The sequence below is a fragment of the Capricornis sumatraensis genome, chromosome 9, assembly GCF_032405125.1.
Source record: "Capricornis sumatraensis isolate serow.1 chromosome 9, serow.2, whole genome shotgun sequence".
Taxonomy (NCBI): domain Eukaryota; kingdom Metazoa; phylum Chordata; class Mammalia; order Artiodactyla; family Bovidae; genus Capricornis; species Capricornis sumatraensis.
Window position 1 is genome coordinate 61,705,917 of NC_091077.1, and position 22,049 is coordinate 61,727,965.

Genomic DNA, 22,049 nt, shown 5'->3' on the forward strand with positions numbered 1-22,049 from the left:
CTAAGGACTTTGTTTTGCTCTTGAGCAAGCTAAGAAGCCTAAGGATTTTAAGCAGCAAAATGATTCTGGCTGCTATGCTGAGAACTGACTAAAGAGTGGGACAGGGACCAGGATGGCTTCAAGATCAATTTAGACCTTACTGGATTAATCATCTAGGGGTCTATGTAGATGACTCTGACTTAGCCCAGGATAGTTAACACTGCAGAGGCTGAGGAGTGGTCACAGTTTGAAGACAGAACTGAAAGGGGTTGTTGCTGACTTTCCGGATGTGGCACGTAAGAGCAGCACTGGTGACGTGCGATACTGTGAGCAACTGAAGGTATACAACTGCCACCTGCTCATTCGCTTCAGTCATGTCTGACTCTTTGCGACCCCATGGATGGTAGCTTGCCAGTCTCCTCTGTCCATGGGATTTTCCTGGCAAGAATACTGGCGTGGGTTGCCATTTCCTCCTCCAGGGGATCTTCCCCACCCAGGGATTGAATCGGTGTCTCCTGCATCGCAGGCAGATTCTTTACCACTGAGCCACCTACTGGAAGACATCTAGTTAGGGATAAATCTGCTGGAGAGGCAGATGTGGCAACAGAACATCCAGACTGTGGTTCTGGACTGTGGACCAGGGCTGGTATGTAAACTTGGGAATGGCTTGGAAAATGGATGAGGTCACTCACAGTGAGTATATGCTCCAAGGTTAGGAAGATGGGACAGAACTAGCAAAGGGCACAGAAGCAAAGCTGCCAGAAGGGCACAAGGAAAACCGGGAGAGCTGTGTTCCAGAAACCAAGAGAACTAATTCTTTCAGGCAGGGAGGCATCCACTGGTAGATGCTACCCAAGTGCTAAAGAGGTAAGACCGGAGAACTGACCGCTGTATTTAACGGTCTGGACTGCTGGGGACCTTCACAAGGACTGTTTTGGTGATGTGGAGGTGGTGGCAGCCTAAGTGGAATAGGCTCAGATGAAAATGGGAGGAGGAAGTGGAAGGTAAAGCTGGCAGCTTTGCTGAAAAGGGAATAGAAAAATGAAGTGGTGGTTGAAGAGGGGTGTTAGTCAATTTTTTTAAAGATACATCACAGCATGCCAATGGAAATGATGCAAGAGAAGGGGGGGTGGAGAAACTGCTGAAGTGCATTCCCTGAATAGGTAAGAAGGTGAGACTGAGCGCAGTAAGTGGTGGCACTGGCTTTAGACAAGAGGAACATGAACAATTCACTACAATAAGAGGAGGGAAAAGCTGAGTACAAGTGAAAGTGGATGAGTGGCTACTTGCACATTTAAAAGGTATCTTTGCAAGCAATGATCCAGGAGAAAAGTTGGTAGAGTCCTAACAATGTAACATTTACACAATAGTTCTGAGATAGGGAGCTTAAGCAACATCTATCTATACAATGTTACAGTGAACTAAGTTGAGGTTTTACCTTACTTAGTTCATTTTAAGAAATGAGAAGGGAGCACACCCCACTGACTCTGGTGCTAACTGCTGACTCCACCCTCCCAAGCACTGGCATGCTACTCCAGTCAGCCATCATGAAACCAAACAAAACACACTCAAGCTTTGTATGCTTTATTTCACTACATGAAGTTAAGCAATAAGGCAAAATAGTAACCTGTCATTCATAAAGACCAAGGAGCGCCTCTCATTCCCAAAATGGACCAAAAAGCATATTTCTTTACAAATATGCCTGACATTTAGCTCATTAAGTCTATAAACAGTCTGAACAAAAGAAAACTCTAGTGGGCCAATCAAATCACAAATTCAGATTAAGTTCCCCAAATTGCAGTTTCTAGTGCTAATGACATCTAATTTGCTTGCAGTAGTACACACTCACCATACTTGAAAAACCTTGCACCTGATCTAATATAAAAAATGAACAAATTAAAGTCCAAATTCACCAACTGCAGATACTGAACCATTTCTACTAACACGCAGAATTACCAGCCTGTACTGAAAACTGTCTTGAGGAAACAGTAAATTAAGAGCTCTGTTATTCTGCAAGCTAATTTGGCTTCTGAGGAAACAATTCTATGATCAAAAGTGTTTTTGTGTTTCTGTGTCACATGGGGGTGATGAGACCCGTTACTTCAACATTGTTATTTCTGGGAACAAACACCAGCTATATGCCATAAATGCATAACAGTGTGTAGTCTGTGCAAACATGTAAACACAGGACGTTATTCTCTACCTTGAGGCTCATCTCCTCCACTGGCAAATATGCAGCACTGGCGTCAGGGCAGGCTGTAGTGGGTAGTGAAATAGAAATTAATTTGACACTTTGTACGGTCACAAAAACTTAAACTATTTCTACGGTTTGCAAATTTGTCATTATATAACACACTGCCCCAACTTCTCAGAGACTAAGCCTTATTACTATCATAATATTAAGAGATATAAGTTCTTTTTTTCTTACACTGCAGCATATATATTACTCTGTGGAATAGTTTCATAATATTGATCTTAAGAGTACTATTTAGTGTCTTTCAAAGGTTTCCTAAATATCTCTACCTTACAAGGGGAGCCGAAAAGTTACTGTGTCCTATATTTTAAATTGCTATGTACATTTTTTTTTTAACTAAAGGCTTGAACTTAGAAACAAAACCAGGGTATAAACAGGAAATTTCTCTTTCCCCCAAAAGTCTGTTGGCCACTTGCTAACAATACATTTATGGAAATATGGTGCAGCTGGTGGTCTACTTGTCAAGTCTCATTTTAGAAAACATCACAGAAACTAAGGCTGGCAAGCCAACTCCAGGATACCAAGTGAAAACAGCATGTGTGTTGTTAGGCAAGTATTCTGGGCTGCTTGTTGAACTATTTTATGGTTTACGATCAAAATGGGCTTATTTGACAAACTGTACGATAAAAGTCATAAACTCAGGAAGGAGGAAGGTTTTTTCTTAATATCCAGTTTTGGATTCAAGAGATTACAAATGTTACTTTCCTCTTCAATCACTGGAAAGAACATTAGTTCAGATCATGATAAAAATCTAACCTTTAAGATATTTTCTGCATTCCAGAAGTGAACTTGCCCACCAAGTTTTCTTTGGGCTCTTTCCAGGTTCCAAATACTAAATAACTTACTGAGTTAAAGAGGCAGAGAGGAGAAGGGGTATGAAGTAAGACATATAAAGCATGCCTCCCCATGGCAGCATCAATCCCTGGATATTGTGGCAACAGTTAAAATGAATAGAATTTGCCACCCAGTGACATGACATGCAATTGCTTCCTTCTCAAATTTTCCCTAGGAGAAAAAAGTTCCATATTCTGCTGGGAAAAAAACTTTTAAAGCAACTAATACATAAGTATCCTACATTCACTTAAAGAAGTCAAATGAAGGTGCCTTAACTATTTCACAGGTCTTTCCAATCATTGCAAAACTAAAGACAACGTGACAATTCTATTTTCCTGTCAAATGGATGGAAGCCAGGAGGCAAGGGAACGGATATATATTTAGAGTGCTAGACTATATCCAGTGGAATGCAAAAAGCATTTGGTGCAACACTGAGACCAGTGCCAGGTCATCAATAGCAGGTCTAACTTTCAGTTATTTTACGTTTTCATCTGTGAGACTGATCCTTTATGACATCAGGTCGGGAGACAGTATGGACAGTTTCTCAAGTGGTCAATTGAATGCCACTCCAAGGAACAGCCACATCCTCTCTTGGGATGGAACTATGCTGTTGTGAGTCAACGTGCAGGGTTCAGTGAGGGAGACACAGACTTACGGGTGTGAACAGAGGAGAGAGCCAGAGGTACAGCAGTCGCTGTGTTCCTAACGCCTTGCCTATGCGCCCACCCTCCTAGGAACAGGACTCAGTAGTGCATGGTACATCATTATAAACAAGGTCTAACGAAGCAGCGGCTTCCACATTTTAACGCAGGTTCGTGGTGATACTGTCCTTGGGGATCTGCCCACCAATGGAACATTTTAAGGAAGAAGCGGGCCCAAGCTGAGTTCCACATGCTGGGTGAGCCAGATGACTTCTGTGCCCTGGTCAGTTTCTTCAATGGGGCGGATGGGAGTGGCCAGGTTTTTAAAATCATGCTTCATCTTAAAGCAAACGGTCACTTCTCCCTCCTCACGTTGCGGGGTCACTTTGATGAAAATACCCACTTTGTTGGCCTTTCTGAAGGCAATAATGCTATGGAAGGAAATAAGCACAGCATTAGGCAGGTCACCGGTCAGCCAAGCCAGTTAAACTCACAGTCATTTTATGGCCCACAGGAAATCTCTGACAACAAGATATGACCAGAATCCCGTTTGTCAACAATGAAAAGTTTCTTCAGCAAAATGCTGATCTCCTTATTACAAAAGTAAAATACAGTCATAAAACTTAGGACAGGAAAAAGTACATAAGTAAATCTCTCTTATTTTCTTCTTCAGTACACAGAGAAAAACTGTCAACAGCTTGGCTCTTAACCTACTACGTATTTTTCCATGCACTTACACTTTAATGCTTTTTAACCAATAGAAAAGGGACACACTATTCTGTAACAAGTTTTTTTCCCACTGTTTATCACAAACACCTGTCCATATTGGTATATACAGATCTTCTCCATTTTACTTAATGGGTGCATAGCAACCATAATTTGTTTACACTGATTTCCTGTCACAAACATATCTTCATATTAACTTTTATAAACATGTGGTAATATTTCTACAGGATACAGACTGATGCTAACTCAGAGCTTTAAACAATTTCTGGAATATCATAAATCAGTGTGTCTTGTAAACAGCCTCTGTGAATTAGGAATTTTTAGAATAGAAAAAAAATCTCTAGTTCAAGTTTCCATCTCAGTTTTCTGATATGCACTTGAAGTTTGTGTTTAAACAGTTTAGCTTTAAAAGAAAAAAAACAATGAAATAAACAGAACGTGATCTACTATCCAAATGATACTCAACTACTCTAAGAGAAGTTACTGAAACTAAACATTTTCATATTATCCACTATTATGTACTATTAATTTCCAGATATCTGGAAGTCCTAAAAAGCACAATAATGTGAAATACAAAAAAGCATTATACTAGCACAACCATTTTGAACCAACTAAATCTTTCATATTAGATTCATTTTAAAAATTCAATTAAAAATAGTTAAAAAAAAATTCTTTCTAGCCTTAATTTCCCAGGCAAACACTGATGCCTGGGAAGCTTTAAAAAAAAAAATTCAGATTCTTGGTGCCTACCTAGACCTGCTAAAGAGTAGCTGTGGGGACTGGTACTCTATACGAAATTAAAAAAAAAAAATTAAAACACCCAACCTGGTGCTTTCTGAAGTTAACCGAAGTGTTGCAATCACTGTACTAACCTCACCTTTGCAGTCACTTGGTTTTTCTCGTTTGTCCCATGTTATTATATTTGTTCTCTCCAGTATCTTGGTGAGGAAGCTTTTAATCATTTTGTTCAAAAGCCTTAAATATGCCCTATTCTAGTGTACTAAATGCTATTGCTTTTCAGCTCAAAGCACACTCTTTGTTTTCTTATTTTCTTGGCCGCACCACACACCTTGTGGGATCTTAGTTCCCTGAACAGGGATGGAACCTGGGCCCTCTGGAGTGGAGGTGTGGAGCCCTAACCACTGGACAGCCAGGGAATTCCCTCAGCCCACTTTCTGTATCTTGCTTTGTGACACAGGATTCTGCTAACCACACTCCTGCTTTTTAGGCTGGCTCCCTGTCAGGCTCCCTTCAGGGGCTCTAACAGAGACCAGCAGCCTGTGCGAAGAAGGGGCTGCTCCTCCGGGTGAGCCTCCTATCTCCGTGTAGCTCCAGCGGGCAGCACTCCAGCAATGCGTCTTGACTCAGGAAGTGGCATATCCAGGTGCATATTCCAACTGCATACCCAGCTTCAGCATGCCACCCCTCCTCTGCCAGCCTGCCATGTCAGCACTAGTCAGGCAGTGTCCCCTCCCTCCCCCACTTCCCAGAGGTCTGAGCTGCACCTCCGTGGGACTCCTCCTTCCTTCAAGGTTCTAAATTCTAATTATTTTAACCATTTCTCTTTATCCTCTTAGCCCTAGGCATGGTAACTGCTTCACTGAATTGCCATCTCTGGGATATTTCAGATTTCTTTTTAACTTTTACCCAGTTAACAAGTCTTCATATTAAATTTTCTCTGTTCAAATAACAGATGTGATTTCTGTTTTTTAGACTGAAAGCTAACCAAAGTATTCCTCATCTGGGAAAGGCTTGGCTTTTACTTCTCAGTTAATAACTGAAAAGTATTAGGTATGAGAGAGTAAAATCTATTAATCACTAATCACTCAAAGAGGGAAAGGTGGCAGGGAAGTCGATAAATCCAATGATAAACCTCTGGGGACAGAGTACTATACCCTGTACACAACCATTAACAAATACACACCTGAAAATTTTTTACCATGGGAAACACAGGTTAAAAAAACTGTGCTTACAGAATGATCCTAATTATGGAAATGTTACTGGTGTTTATCTCTGGTGGTGAGATTTTATTTTCTTCTTCATATATATGATTTACTGTATCATATAATAATGGGCCTCCCTTGTGGCTCAGCGGGTAAAGAATCTGCCTGCAATGTGGAAGACCTGGGTTTGATCCCTGGGTTGGGAAGATCCCCTGGAGAAGGGAAAGGCTACCCACTCCAGTATTCTGGCCTGGAGAATTCCATGGACTCTATAGTCCATGGGGTTGCAAAGAGTCGGACACGACTGAGCAACTTTCACTTTCACTTCACTAATATATCTTCATATATATCAGTTAGTAATAATAAATAGGAAGAAAAAATTACTTAAATTCAGGTAAGGTAAGATAAAGTCACTCAGTCGTGTCCGACTCTTTGCGACCCCATGGGCTGTAGCCTACCAGGCTCCTCTGTCCATGGGATTTTCCAGGCAATAATACTGGAGTGGATTGCCATTTCCTTCTCCAGGGGATCTTCCCGACGCAGGGATCGAACCCAGGTCTCCCACAGTGTAGACAGACCCTTAACCATCTGAGCTACCAGGGAAGTAAGAAAACTGAGATCTATCAGTGGGCCTCCTGCAAGCCAGCCAGCTGTGGTGTGTGGGTGGGTGGGTGGGGGCAAGTCCCAGGAAGATCACTTACTCAGGGTCGTCCTGAAAGTCCTGGGGCTCTGCCAGCTCGTCATACTCTGCTGCTGCATCCTTGCCAGCTAAGACGAGCTCTTTGGGGGGCACCACCACCTGGAGAGCAGCACACAGAGGCTGGCTCAGAAGTGGTCAGTGCACTGCACATTCATCCAACAGAATACAGCACAGCACTGCCCTGACCCAGACATGCTGAAGGGAGCAGCAAGTCTCAGGAAACATACAACATTACTTCACTTACAAAAAGTTTCAAAACATATTGTTTGGGAATACAGACATTTATGATAAAAGATTAAGAACAAAGAAATTTAAGGGAATGAAAAAGTCAAGAGAGTGCTTAGTTCACTGGGGTTGCCATGGGTAATTCAAGTGGGAGGACACGGGGGCTTCAACTGTGCCTTCAATGTTTTCTTTCTTTCGGGACTGGTGGAACATGGGTGTTTGTATATTGTTCTTTATACTCTGTGGTATAAAAAAAAGAAAAACAAAAAGGAGAAACACATAAAACATATGAAGAAGAAAAGTATAACATAAAACAAAGGAGAAACATAAAACATATAAAGGAGAAAAACATATAAAGGGGAAACTTAAAACTTCCAACAACGCAAGAGAAGACTCTACACATGGACATCACCAGATGGTCAATACTAACGTCAAACTGATTATAGTCTTTGCACCCAAAGATGGAGAAGGTCTATACAGTCAGCAAAAACAAGACCGGGAGCTGACTGTGGCTCAGATCATGAACTTCCTACTGCAAAATTAAGACATAAGTTGATGAAAGTAGGGAAAACCTCTAGACCATTCAGGTATGACCTAAATCAAATCCCTTTTGATTATACAGTAGAAGTGACAGATTCAAGGAATTAGGTCTGACAGACAGAGTGCCTGAAGAACTATGGACGGAGGTTCATGACGTTGTACAGGAGGCAGTGATCAAGACAATCCCCAAGAAAAAGAAATGCAAAAAGGCAAAATGGTTGTCTGAGGATGCCTTACAAATAGCTGAGAAAAGAAGGTAAGCTAAAGGAGAGAAAAGGGAAGATACACCCATATGAATGCAGAGTTCCAAAGAATAGCTAGGAGAGATTAGAAAGCCTTCCTCAGTGATCAATGGAAAGAAGTGTCAATGGAAAGAAATAGAGGAAAATCAATAGAATGGGAAAGACTACAGACATCTTTGAGAAAATCACAGATACCAAGGTAACATTTCATGTAAAGATGAGTACAATAAAGGACAGAAATGGTATGGACCTGACAGAAGCAGAAGAGATTAAGAAGAGGTGGCAAGAATACACAGAAGAACTATACATAAAAGATCTTAATAACCCAGATAACCACGATGGTGTGATCACTCACCTAGAGGCAGACATCCTGGAATGTGAAGTCAAGTGGGCCTTAGGAAGCATCACTACAAAGCTACTGGAGGTGATGGAATTCCAGCTGAGCTATTTCACATCCTAAAAGATGATGCTGTTAAAGTGCTGCTCTTAATATGCCACAAATTTGGAAAACTCAGCAGTGGCCACAGGACTGGAAAAGGTCAGTTTTCATTCCAATCCCAAAGAATGTCCAAACTACTGCACAATTGCACTTATTTCACACGCTAGCAAAGTAATGCTCAAAATTCTCCAAGCCAGGCTTCAACAGTACGTGAACTGTGATCTTCCAGATGTTCAAGCTGGATTTAGAATAGGCAGAGGAACCAGAGATCAAACTGTCAACATCTGCTGGATTATAGAAAAAGCAAGATTCCAGAAAAACATCTATTTCTGCTTTATTGACTATGCCAAAGCCTTTGACTGTGTGGATCACCACAAACTGTAGAAAATTCTTCAAGAGATGGGAATACCAGACCAGCTTACCTGCCTCCTGAGAAATCTGCATGCAGGTCAAGAAGCAACAGTTAGAACCAGACATGGAACAACTGACTGGTTCCAAATTGGGAAAGGAGTTTATCAGTCAAGGCTGTATACTGTCACCCTGATTTAACTTATATGCAGAGTACATCATGTGAAATCCCAGGCTGGATGAAGCACAAGCTGGAATCAAGACTGCCAGGAGAAATATCAATAACCTCAGATACGCAGATGACACCACTTTTATGGCAGAAAGCGAAAAAGAACTAAAGAGCCTCTTAATGAGAATGAAAGAGGACAGTGAAAAAGCTGGCTTAAAACTCAACATACAAAAAACGAAGCATGGCATCTGGCCCCATCACTTCATGACAAATGGATGGGGAAAGTGGACATAGTGACATTTTCTTTTGGAGGGGCTCCCAAATCACTGAAGATGGTGACTGCAGCCATGAAATAAAAAGATGCTAGCTCCTTGGAAGAAAAGCTATGACAAACCTAGACAGAATGTTAAAAGTCAGAGACATTAGTTTGCTGACAAAAGTCTGTCTAGTCAAAGCTAAGTTTTTTCCAGCAGACATGTATGGATGTGAGAGTTGGACTATAAAGAAGGCTGAGGGCTAAAGAATTGATGCTTTTGAACTGCAGTGTTGGAGAAGACTCTTGCGAGTCTTGGACTGCAAGGAGATCAAACCAGTACATCCTAAAGGAAATCAGTCCTGAATATTCTATTGATAGGATTGATGTGGAAGCTGAAATTCCAATACTTTGGCCACCCAATGCAAAGAATTGACTCCTTGGAAACGACCCTGATGCTGGGAAAGATTGAACCTGGGAGGAGAAGGGGACAACAGAGGATGAGATGGTAGGATGGCATCACCAACTCGCTGGACATGAGTTTGAGCAAGCCCCGTGAATTAGTGATGGACAGGAAAGCCTGGAGTCCTGCAGTCCATGGGGTTGCAAAGAGTTGGACACGATTGAGCGACTGAACTGAAGTGAAAGGAGAAACAGTGGTTCCAACATATTTTCTGAAATGGGAATATTGGCTATGTTTATGGACATGAAAAACAGTTTTCTTCAGACTTAGCCTTTGGTTGTAACTAGGCTTCAACTTTGCTCTGTTAGAGGTTAACAGATAACAATGTTAATAACATTTCTAATTATGGAAATAAATGTGGCTGGGGAGCTAAAAGAGAGAGAAAAGCAGCAAATTCATAAGCTGGGTATATTTATCAGACACTTATTTCTATCTGGATAGAGACACTGGATAGACAGCTCATTAGTGATATTTTAAAAAGGAGCAAGGACAGACGAGCGTCATCTCTCTTTAGAAGTGATGCTGGGAAATGAAATCATTAAAAAGCAGAAGGAAAAATAGAGAGACAAATTCTCTACTAATAAGCATAACTCGAATAACAGCTAATTAAAGATATAGGCATCCTTTCTGCTGATTTGTTATGAACATCATGCTGAATTATGAGACAATAAAATGGCCTATTACAGAGAAAAGTTCTTGTTCTAAAATTTCAAGTAGTAGACGAATCATGAAATAAAATGTAGAAAGTTCTCAGTTCATTCATTCAAGTAATACTGAGAGTCAGAATCGCCTATTTTAATATTTAGTGCCACGTATACTCTCTCCAACTCGATGGACATGAGTATGAGTGAACTCCAGGAGTTGGTGATGGACAGGGAGGCCTGGCGTGCTGCGATGCATGCGGTCGCAAAGAGTCGGACACGGCTGAGTGACTGAACTGAACTGATAGTCTATGTAGGGCTTTCCAGGTGGTGCTAGTGGTAAAGAATGCACCTGCCAATGCTGGAGACATAAGAGATGCGGGTTCAATCCCTGGGTCGGGAAGATCCCCTGGAGGAGGGCATGACAACCCACTCCATTACTATTGCCTGGAGAATCCCATGGACAGAGGAGCCTGGCGGACTGTGGTCCACAGGGTTGCAAAGAGTTGGACATGACTGAGGTGACTTAGCATGCACGCACACATGCATACTCTATGTAAGCAGAGGGCCTCTAGCTGAGGCACATCAGCTTTTAAAAGGAAATGTCATTTCCTTTGCATCTTGAAGAATCAGTATGCCTCAGGCAGAAAGAGAGCTACGGGCATGTCTGTCAGAAGAGTGGGATGGGAAGGAAGAATTCTAGGTGAAATGAGTAGCATATGTATTTCTCCAGGAACATTAGAGTTTATGACCCACTGGATCTGCCTGGATCTCAACCATTAATGTGCATGATCTAGAGAACGCTAGATTTAGTCGTTTTAGGGAAGATCGTAATGGAAGAAAAGAGATGAGGATATTAAGGAGCTCTTAAGCTATGGCAAGGAATTTAGTTTATTCCAATGTCAGAGGGACACCAAACAAGCTGCTTGCCATGATCAAAGCTAAATCTTAGAAAGATCATCCTAACGGCAAGACAGAGATGGGCTGGAGTGGAAGTGGGGGTGAACTGAAAACAGGGAGTTGAAAGTTGCTGTCCTAGTCCACGTGAGAAATGATGAAACCCCCAAAAAGGGTGGTGGCAGTGTGCCTGCGGATAAAGTAGAAAACTCTAGAGGTGAAATCAAGAGAACCTGAAGACTGGATGTGAAAACCAGAGTGTGGAATCCTTTAAAGCAGGTCAAATGAGGCCACTTCAGGAAAGTCAGGGTCACTCAGAATGAAGCAAAACACTCCTACCTTAGCAGTGCTGTTGATATTATCAGGGTCCCCCTCCTCGCACTCCAAGAGAGTCACGTGGGTGAGGTTCTCCACTGGATTCGTCAGAGTCAGGAGGACCTGGCTCTCCTGGGGAAAAGGAAAGGTATCTTTCAGACATGCTACACTGCTGCCACCTAGGTCCACCTTCTCTCATGATTATATCACAAAATCATCAGCCCGTGCGCCCCCGCCTTCACCATCATTCTTGAGCACCCCACCTGTACCTCTGCATCGCTGCACTCTTAAATGCTCATCGACTCCTACATTACTTATACACTAGACTATATCCTCTCTAGAGTTGCTATTTCACTGAGGAAATGGATCAGATTCCATATAAAGGGCCAGTTACTCGATCCAGAAATTCTGAGAAATATACATTATCTAAGTGACTGTTTAAAGTTCGTAACTCTTACTCTACCCAGGATGTCACTAGGACTTAAAAGAAGGAAGCCCTCATAAATAAACTATAGGAGCCACAGGCCAGCCAAATGTATTAATATAGCCAAAAAAAAAAAAAAAAAAGGGCATATCAAGACTATAGAAGACTTTTAAGATATCTTGAACTTTTTTGGTATGCTCTTTAGCAAAAAAAAAAAAAAAAACTCTTTGAAATGAATAGGGACTATAAAAGTGTCTTTATTGCTGTAGAACATTCTGTAATTTGTTGGGAGGCATGTGTGGGAGTCAAAGACTCAAAGAATAGAGGGGCTGAGGTAACAAAGAAATCTATGACAATACACACACACACACAGATGGTGGAGAATCTCACACACACACACACAGATGTTAGAGAATCACACACACACACAGTGTACACACACACACACACAGGAGGAGACCTGAAGCTGCCTGTGGGGTCTAACATCTCCGTTTTTACCAGCCATGATTCTACCACCATGTAATGTGCACCCTGCTCCTTCTGCATATATTCAAAGATGCTATAATCAAGAATCCCAGCTTAAGGACACTTAAAATCTCAGTCCCCTTATTATTTCAAACTTTCTTCTTTTCTATCTCTTGCTCATTGAATCCCGTGTCAAATATGCACAGCCACCACATACACTAAGCACACCTCTTCGATCAATTAACTCTTTCTCCTCCCATTAATATACTAACCTTCATGTAGCGAAGGTTGGGAATTGACATGATTCTCACTTCTGGGATATAATTGCTGTAAGTGAATAAAAAATGCATTAATGTTCATTGCAGTCTCTTAGAAGAAATGATTTCTTCTTGTTAATTAGAACAAGTCAGAGAAAATTTTAAAGATTCTTCCTATCACTACAATAAGAATTTAAGACGTGAAATCAAACCGGTAATGAGTTCTTTCTGAAATCTCACGTGTACCTCTATATATCCATGCATCAAGGTGGATATCTCCCTTATGTATTTATTAGATATGTCTTTTGAGATTTTTATTAATTCATTTCTGTAAATCTATATGGCAACTGGTGATAAGACCCAACACTGATTTTATAATACATTCAGTTCAGTTCAGTTGCTCAGTCAGGGGTACAAAAACAATACCACATACTAACCAAACACTTTTACGTAGCATTTACTATGTGCCAGGCAATATTTGAAGTTTGTTACAAATATTAATTCATGTAATCCTCATTGCAATTGCATTAAACAGGTATTACTATTATCCCCATTATAAAGATGAAGACACCAGGTTTAGGAGAAGCAGTCTGCTGGAAGCGGCCAGGATTCAAACCTAGGCAGTCTGGCTGCAGGGTCTTGCTCTTAACCACTCTGTATGCTACCCCTCTGAATAAGACAACAGAATATTGTACTTGTGTGTGCTTGTTCTGGACTCAAAACCACTGGGGTTCAAATTCCAACTGAGTATTTATATACTAAGATATTCCTTTGTAAAGAGCAGGGCAAGATATTTAGCTCTTTGTGTCTTGGTTTCTTTAATCATAAAATGAGAACATTGAAAGTTCCTTTTTATTGTGAAGAATAAATTAAATAGTATGTACAAAAAGTGCTTGGAACAAAGCACGCATAAATGTTATCATGCAAATATTAACTTAAGATAAAATCTATTGGAGAAACACTTCAAGAGGGTGCGTGTAGGAGGGCATCTTAGCATTACGGTATTTTAACTTCAGGCTAGGTATTTTTTATGATGGTCATCACAATTATCTGAGTAATTTGATATAAAATTCAAGGGCCCCACTATCAAAGATTTGGATTTAGCTGGACTGATTTGTGGCCAGAACATATGTATTAAGATTCCTTGGTGACCCTGCCATGATACCAGAAAAAAAAATACACTTTTTCCCCCAAAGAACTCTTAAGAAACTGATATGAAGCACATTTGGCCATTCGGGATTTCTGCAAGGAGTGTAATTCTTAATTAGGAAAGGAGTTCAAACCACATGTCACTTCTGTAGTCCTAATCAGTCATGCATTAAATAACAGTAGTTAGGAAAACAGAACATACTGTATGGCAATTTACAGTTACAAACCATTTGCAAACGTAATAGTTCATTGGATCCTTCTTAACAATGCAGCTATGAAATTAAGACGCTTACTCCTTGGAAGAAAAGTTATGACCAACCTAGAGAGCATATTCAAAAGCAGAGACATTACTTTGCCGACTATGGTCCATTTAGTCAAGGCTATGGTTTTCCCTGTGGTCTTGTGTGGATGTGAGAGTTGGACTGTGAAGAAGGCTGAGCGCTGAAGAATTGATGCTTTTGAACTTTGGAGAAGCCTCTTGAAAGTCCCTGGACTGCAAGGAGATCCAACCAGTCCATTCTGAAGGAGATCAGCCCTGGGATTTCTTTGGAAGGAATGACGCTAAAGCTGAAGCTCCAGTACTTTGGCCACCTCATGCGAAGAAATGACTCATTGGAAAAGACTCTGATGCTGGGAGGGACTGGGGGCAGGAGGAGAAGGGGACGACAGGATGAGATGGCTGGATGGCATCACTGACTCGATGGACTGAGTCTGAGTGAACCCCGGGAGTTGGTGATGGACAGGGAGGCCTGGCGTGCTGCAATTCATGTGGTTACAAAGAGTCGGACATGACTGAGCGACTGAACTGAACTGAACAAATACAAGAGGATGGCAGGACTGGTGTTATGCCCATTCAGAGATGAGGAAAATCAGTTTAGACAAATTCTGTGACAGAACCCGTATCTGGCCCTCCTAGTTCCTTCCTCCTAAGTTACCAGACCAGCACTTATCTGCCATTTGACTGCCAATGATTTCTTTTTAATTGTTGTATAATACTCTACATGCATGTATCTCAAATAATCAACTATTTCTTTGTTAATGGTTAATCAGTTTGACATTAAAACTTTCCAGCTTTTACCATTAAAATGTTACAACACACATCTTTTAAAAATGTATCTTTATATATTATCGGTCTTTATATATTGCTTTTATTTCTATAGAATAGATTCCTGAGATAGTACTACCAGGTTAAAATCTGTATGTCATTTTGTCTTGATATTCCAAGTCACTCTCCAGAAAGACTCTAGCAATTCACTCTACCAACAATATGTACAAGTATGTTTACCCACATTCCCACAAGCACTCCGAACTAATATTTAAAATTTTCCTACCAAGTTGCAGCATCTTTCCATATATTTACCAGCCATTAGGAATTTCTATTCTGTGAGCTACATATTCAAATCCTTTGCCCCACCTCATCTCCCCATCCCACCCATTCCAGGGATATTCAAGTTTTATTTATCATGCAGTAGCAAATATTCTTTCTTACTCGACTGTCTCAGGACTTTGTGGTCAATTTTGTTTTTTTATAACTCATATTTTTCTGCTAAGCTCAAAGCTGGCTATTTTCCTTACTAGCTTCTGGACTTCCTGCCTTATTCAAGAAGGGCTCTCTCACCCTAAAGTCAAGACAATAATTTACTAATTATTCTTTTAGATAGATGATTTTCATACACAAAATTCCCTTCTACTGACAAGTTCCAGTGAGTTAACATGAATTATTTTCATCCCATGCAACAAAGCACTATCAGAACATAGTTCAATAATAGTGTTACATGATATTCTTTCATCTGCTATACTTTTATTTATTTTTTAAAGAGATCATTCCCAAACTTAGCTACTTTATCATTTGGAATGAATGACTCTCCAACCAACAACATACCACATTGCCAGAGACCATACTATTACATGTCCCTGATATAAACACCTTGGATTCTGTGTCTGTAGACTTGCCTTAAACTTCCTGTTCTGTATTTCAAAACCAAAACAAGAACAGAATAGTAAGATTATTCTGATGTAGCTTCTCTCTTCTCTTTTAAGCCAAGAGTAAGCAGATTTCATAGTGGGGGGAAAAAACAAAACAGTAACCTGAAACACCAATTCCAAATACTCACACAGCAACCATCTGGATTTTGAATTTAATAGATGTTGGATTAAATTCTGGCTTGCTCAGATTATGTTCACATTTCTAAAAAGAAAAAAAATACATAATATGTATCAGAGGAAAACAAGAATACAATCTGCTGATCCACACAGCTGTTAAATTCAAAAGCACAGCATTTAATACAGTTTGATTTTATTTTGCTGCTAGATCACATGTATTTTAAAATAGTGTATATTAATGGATAACCAAAATAAAGGAAAGATGATGTTTTGGACGTTTGAAAATAAGCAACCACACTATCAAATATTATAACCCTTAGTGCTTCAAATTGAAATAATAACTAACAAATACTTAAAAAAATTTTTTTTTATTTTTAAATTTATTTTTGGCTATGCTGGGTCTTCACTGCCATGCACAGGCTTTCTCTAGTTGTGGTTAGAGGGCTTCTCATTGTGGTGAGTTTTCTTGTTGCAGAGTACAGGCTCTCGGAAAAGGCAATCGCACCCCACTCCAGTACTCTTGCCTGGAAAATCCCATGGACGCAGGAGCCTGGTAGGCTGCAGTCCATGGGGTCGTTAAGAGTCGGGCACAACTGAGCGACTTCACTTTCACTTTTCACTTTCATGCACTGGAGAAGGATATGGCAACCCACTCCAGTGTGCTTGCCTGGAGAATCCCAGGGATGGGGGAGCCTGGTGGGCTGCCGTCTACGGGGTCACACAGAGTCGAACACGACTGAAGCGACTTAGCAGCGGCAGCGACAGCAGCACAGGTTCTAGGTTCATGGGCCTCGGTAGCTGCAGCTCGAGGGCTTAGTTGCTCCACAGCATGCAGGATCTTCCCGGATCAGAGATCGAACCTGTGGTCCCCTGCGTTGGCAGGTGGACTCAAAACTACTACACCACCAGTGAAGTCCCTAACACATACTTCTAATTAAGTGTGGACAATTTCGCTGAGTTTTCCTCTTTCTCGTTTTCTTTTCTTTTTGGCTGTGGCTTGCAGTGGCATGCGGGATCTTCCCCAATCAGGGATTGAACCCATACCCCCTGCAGTGAAAGCATGGTGTCCTAACCACTGGACTGTCAGGGAAGTCCCTTCTTTTGTTTTATGTTATTTTTATTAGTCCTTTTTAATTTCCTCTCTACTAGTCTAAAAGATACCCATTCTTGGTTTAAGTGAACTTAAACACCACACTGACTGCAGGAGGTAGGTATAGGTACTGTAAATATTGTCTGTATTTCACAGATGATGAAAATGGGGCATGGGAAAGGTAAATCATCTGTGCAAACGTCACAGAGCCAGTAAGACTTGGAGCTGGGATTTAAATCCAAGTGCTGTGATTCCAGATCTCACGCTTTAGAATAAACAATTACTTGCTTACTATCTTGAATAGGCTCTACCTATATCCAGTTAAAAATTTTTTTAACTCTAGAAAAAAAAGAACAGTATAAAGACACCAGTTACTGATCCTACTGCTCCTCTCCTCAGAGCCCCCAGTTTCTCATGTACAGCTGATGAGCATAAAAAGTATACACACACATCATCTTTCTTTTTCACAGTAACACGAAAGAGAACATTTTATATTCTTCTGCCTTTTCCACCAAATCTATCTTGGAAATTATATACCAACACACACAGAGCTATCTCTGTGTTCTATTTAATAATTCTGTAACTGATTTAACCAGACCCAAATTGATAAATGCTTCCACAATTTTGCTACTACAAATAACACAGCAATGAGTAATCTTGTAGGCAAATCACTTCCCACATGCATATATATATATCTGTAGGATAATTTCCTAAAAGTCCATTTGTTATTTTTATGGATATTGCCAAATTGCTAACTTCTGCCAATCTGATGATTATGAAATGGTTTCTCATTGCAGTTTTAATGTACACTTCCTGATTACTGTACATGTTTGAGTATCTCTCCTCTTTACTGGGAACTGGAATTCCCTCTGCCATAACTGGCACATTAGTATCTACGTGTCAATTTTAGAATGGGGTATTATCTTTTCCTTACTGATTTGTTACACTTCTTCATATATTCTGGATACTAATTCTCTGTCAATCACATACTTTACAAATTACTCTTAGTCTATGATCTACCTTTTCATTTCTTTATGGGTTTTCCTTGTAATGGGGGTACAAATTTTAATATGTCAAATATGTAATTTTATCCTTTATGGTTTATCTTACTTATGGATCACTTACTCCCTTAACCAGAAGCCATAAAGAATGTCTCCATATTTCCTTCTAGAAATATTGCTCTTCGTATTTACTCTTTAAAGTTTTTAAGGTTCCTAAAATTGACTTCTGTGTATCATGTAAGTTAGAGGCCCCATTTTTTTTTTTCATAGAATCATTTGAGATGATTTCACAAGCTATTCTTTCCCCAGTGACTTGAAAGGCCACTAGTTGGTAAAATCAAGTTTCCTGACATGCATAAGTCTGTTTCTGCTTTCTCTATTCTGTTTCAACAGTCTATAATATAATCTAACATAAACAAATATTTTTTATATATGTGTGTGTGTGTATATGTATATATTCCCTCTTTTCTTACATAAAAAGTTATGTGCCTGCTCTACACCCTGCTTTTTTGCATTTATAAATACATCCCGTGTTACGACATTGTTTCTTATAGATTTACAGTACTCATTGGATAGATATATCCTAATCTCTACGTATTTTGGTTTGTATTTGTAGAGGTGTATCTCCAGGGAGGTTGATGGGCCAATATTTATTTTTTACCTGCTGGATCTGTCCATTTCTGAGAGACAGGCATTGAAGTCTCCAACTATGATGGTGGAGTCATGTATTTCTCCTTATAGCTCTATCAGATTTTGCCTCACATGGTTTGACACGCGATTGTTGGGCAAATGTACATTAAGAATGGTTATATCTTCTTGGAGAACCGACCTCTTTATCATTATTTAATATCCTTCTTTAGCCCTGCTAACTGTCCTTACTTTGAAGTCTGCTGTCTGAGATGAATATGGCTACTCTTGCTTTCTTTTGATTAGTATTAGCATGGTATATTTTCTTCTTTCCTCTGGTCCCTTCCTTCCTCTATCTCTCCCTTCTTTCTTTCTATGCTTTGTTTGAATGAGGAATTAAAGTCTATACACTGTATTTGTTTGGTTGATAGGCCTAAGTCTCTTCTAATATAATGCTGTGTTATTTGATAATAGCAGCTATTAGTCACATGTCATTATTTAAATGAATTTCACCTTAGAAAGACTCAGGACCCACAGCTGCACTACCATATTTCAAGTGCTCAGTAGGCTACATGTGACTTGTGGCTAATATGCTGGACTGTACAGATAAGGAATATTCCCATCACCGCAGAAAGTTCTGTTGGATAGTATTGGTCTAAAATGTCTCCTTTCCCTTCTTTGGGTCTGTTTTCTTTTACAGTATTTCTTTTATTAATTGAAGGGACTCTGATGTTTCATAGATTCCCTGAGCCTGGATTTGCTTCTTTTTCTTCTTTCTTGCTTTTCTTTTAAATTGATTTTTAAAAATCAGTCCTTTTTGTTTCCTCCCTACTCTCCTAAAAGCTTTATATTCTTTCAGTATTCTTTTAGGGGTTAGCAGTATGAACTTAACTTTCAGATACCCCAGCTTCCACATTTGTAAAATAAGGCTAACAACAGTACTTACCTCACTGAGTTAGGGGCTTTAAGCTTATCTTGAAAGCTTTAAAACAGTGCCTGCACACTGGAACATTCTCTATAAACATTTTCTAGTTACTATTTTCCAGAGGTTTTGATACTGACCAAATCCCAACTGCATTTATTTTTGCTTTTTTTCTTACAAAATGACAACTCTACAGAGAGGAATACTTACTCGGCAGCGCAGGGACCGTTTGATCAGAAGATGCTTATGACGAGGAAAGAGCTGTGAAGCACAGACTGGCTGGAAATCAGGCTGTAAGAGGCGCTGCTGAAGGGTGGTCACTAGCATGAAAGGCAGAAACCACGCTTAGTTTAAGTGACTTGCTAAAAATCAGATGTATATGTGATAACTACACAAAATAACACTGCCTTTGTGACTTCCAAAAAGTATAGAAATTTGACAGACATTTCTTCAAATGATTACCTTTATCTTATTTTCTGCATGATTCATTTTACTACTAACAACTATACCATTAAAAATCTCAAATAAAAAATAAAAATCACAAGGCAAAGAAGTAACAAAAACAGAATTAGATGTAAAAGAGAAACAAAGTAGAATCATGTATAAAATTACCCTCTGTTAAATTTACTGGTCTCGTATAATAGTCTTCAGGTAGAGGTTCCACTTCATCTACAGCCTGAGCTGGCTCAATCTTTATCTCCTTCTGGTCCTCTCCTTCTTTAAGGCTAAAAGATAACAGCAATCATTTCTCAAGGGTCCTCCTAAAAGTCCACGAGATCGCTAAATGAAGTACTGCTCTACTGTAGAATATTCTTTCTGGCTAGGTTTTTCCTAAGTATGAGCATCTTCTTCCCCACTGGCAACTGTTACTTTAAAACCACATTCCTTCAATATTCATTTTGATACCAGCTTTTTCCCTCAAAGCCATTTAATGTCCAAACTTACGAAAGTCCAGCAAGGGTACTGATGGTTGTACCAGCTCGTGGTCGCTGAAGCCTGGTTCCAAGACCGTATTTGTCCTAAACAGAGTTAAGAAATTTCTCTTAGAAATTCTATTTTTATATATGTTTTGTATCAAATAAAGAATCTGGGGAGGGACAGCATGAGAAGCTCAGGGAAATAAGCAAAAAAAAAAAAAGCTAATTTAATAAGTGCTTCTTTTAAAGACAGTAAGTGTAGCCCCACATCATCTTATTTTTAAAATGACAACAAAAGCACCAAACATGGAGACTGAAACTACATTAATACACTGAAAATGAGCAAAATGTGATTTTTAATCTAAAAATACCTAGGCAATGGCTTAGACCAGAAAATTATGTGAAGTATCTAAGACACACGATGAAAGTCTTCTTGGAACACCAGTGAGATCGTCTGCTAACTTTAGGGTCAGCAAGAATCATAAAAGAACTTACCACTACATGAATAGTATGTTGCTGTAGGCACCAAAATAGCAGCAGGTTGCAACAGAGACAAAAAAATGCAGGATAAGATACAAGCAAACTCATACAGCAGGCAGGTCATAGGGGAAAGTTGGAAGAGTAACACATTTAATTCAAATTCCTCCCTAAATACACTACTACATATGCTGATTATAACACTGGATTGTTCAAAAAATTCATGGAGACGTCATAAGAGTCTCTGGCAAATGTGGATGCTTTGCAAGTTCTAATGTTTTATTAAGTTCTAAAAGACATTTTTATATGACTCTTACCAATTCTTAGGGTTTTAATGGCTTAACTAATTCTCAGGCAGAAGCAGTACAAGAATTTATTTAACCATTACAAGTCTCATTCCCTTCAGTGTAAAATGGGAATATACCACCTACTACACAGGACTGTTGTGAGGATTAAGCACAGTAATATGTATAAAGAACTCAGCACTGAGTTTGATACATCACTGCCATTCAAGAAACATTATCTGTTAAATGCCAATCTGCTTGGCTCCAAGAAAACACACAAAAAATAACTTATTCTGGGAGCAAATAAAACTTGGGGGGACAACAGCAAAAGCTTCAAACCCTAATTTCTCATTTCTAACTGGCAGTTTACAAACTAGTAGAGAATAACTTTGATCAATAATTTCTATCAAAATTACACCTGCATATATTACTACTTATTTAACCACAAAAAAACTCAGTATAAAAGTCAGTATTTTTCACATTGGAGAAATACTGGAAGGTGCCCAAAAATTATGATAACTAAAGTCCGGAAATCACTACTACCAGGATGCCAAAGGTGGGTGGACTACAAGTATAGCATGAATAAAATCTATGATTTGTTCATATTCTTCTGACTTTCTGTAATGTGCAAAAGCTGTAAATGTGGGTGCCTACAAAACTAATAGTAGCCTCTTTAGGAAATAAGATGATAGAGGGGAGTGATGGAGAAAGAAACACAAATGTA

The 22,049-nt window shown here is 39.7% G+C and overlaps 1 protein-coding gene across 2 annotated transcripts in view; it reads right to left on the minus strand.

The window, feature by feature from the left end:
* Positions 1-1,607: 1,607 nt before the first annotated feature.
* The window catches only part of DCTN4 (dynactin subunit 4), a 33,259-nt gene continuing 12,817 nt past the window's right edge, over positions 1,608-22,049 (minus strand). The window contains exons 6-14 of one of the 2 annotated variants that reach the window (XM_068979540.1): positions 21,060-21,080; positions 20,593-20,666; positions 20,260-20,372; positions 19,858-19,967; positions 16,019-16,092; positions 12,771-12,825; positions 11,634-11,741; positions 7,079-7,176; positions 1,608-4,139 (exon numbers count right to left, since the gene is read on the minus strand). In XM_068979540.1, the coding sequence (XP_068835641.1) occupies positions 3,926-4,139; positions 7,079-7,176; positions 11,634-11,741; positions 12,771-12,825; positions 16,019-16,092; positions 19,858-19,967; positions 20,260-20,372; positions 20,593-20,666; positions 21,060-21,080 (867 nt within the window). In that variant the 3' untranslated portion in view covers positions 1,608-3,925. The remainder of the gene's footprint in view (positions 4,140-7,078; positions 7,177-11,633; positions 11,742-12,770; positions 12,826-16,018; positions 16,093-19,857; positions 19,968-20,259; positions 20,373-20,592; positions 20,667-21,059; positions 21,081-22,049) is intronic. The other variant, XM_068979539.1, reaches the window with a different exon arrangement.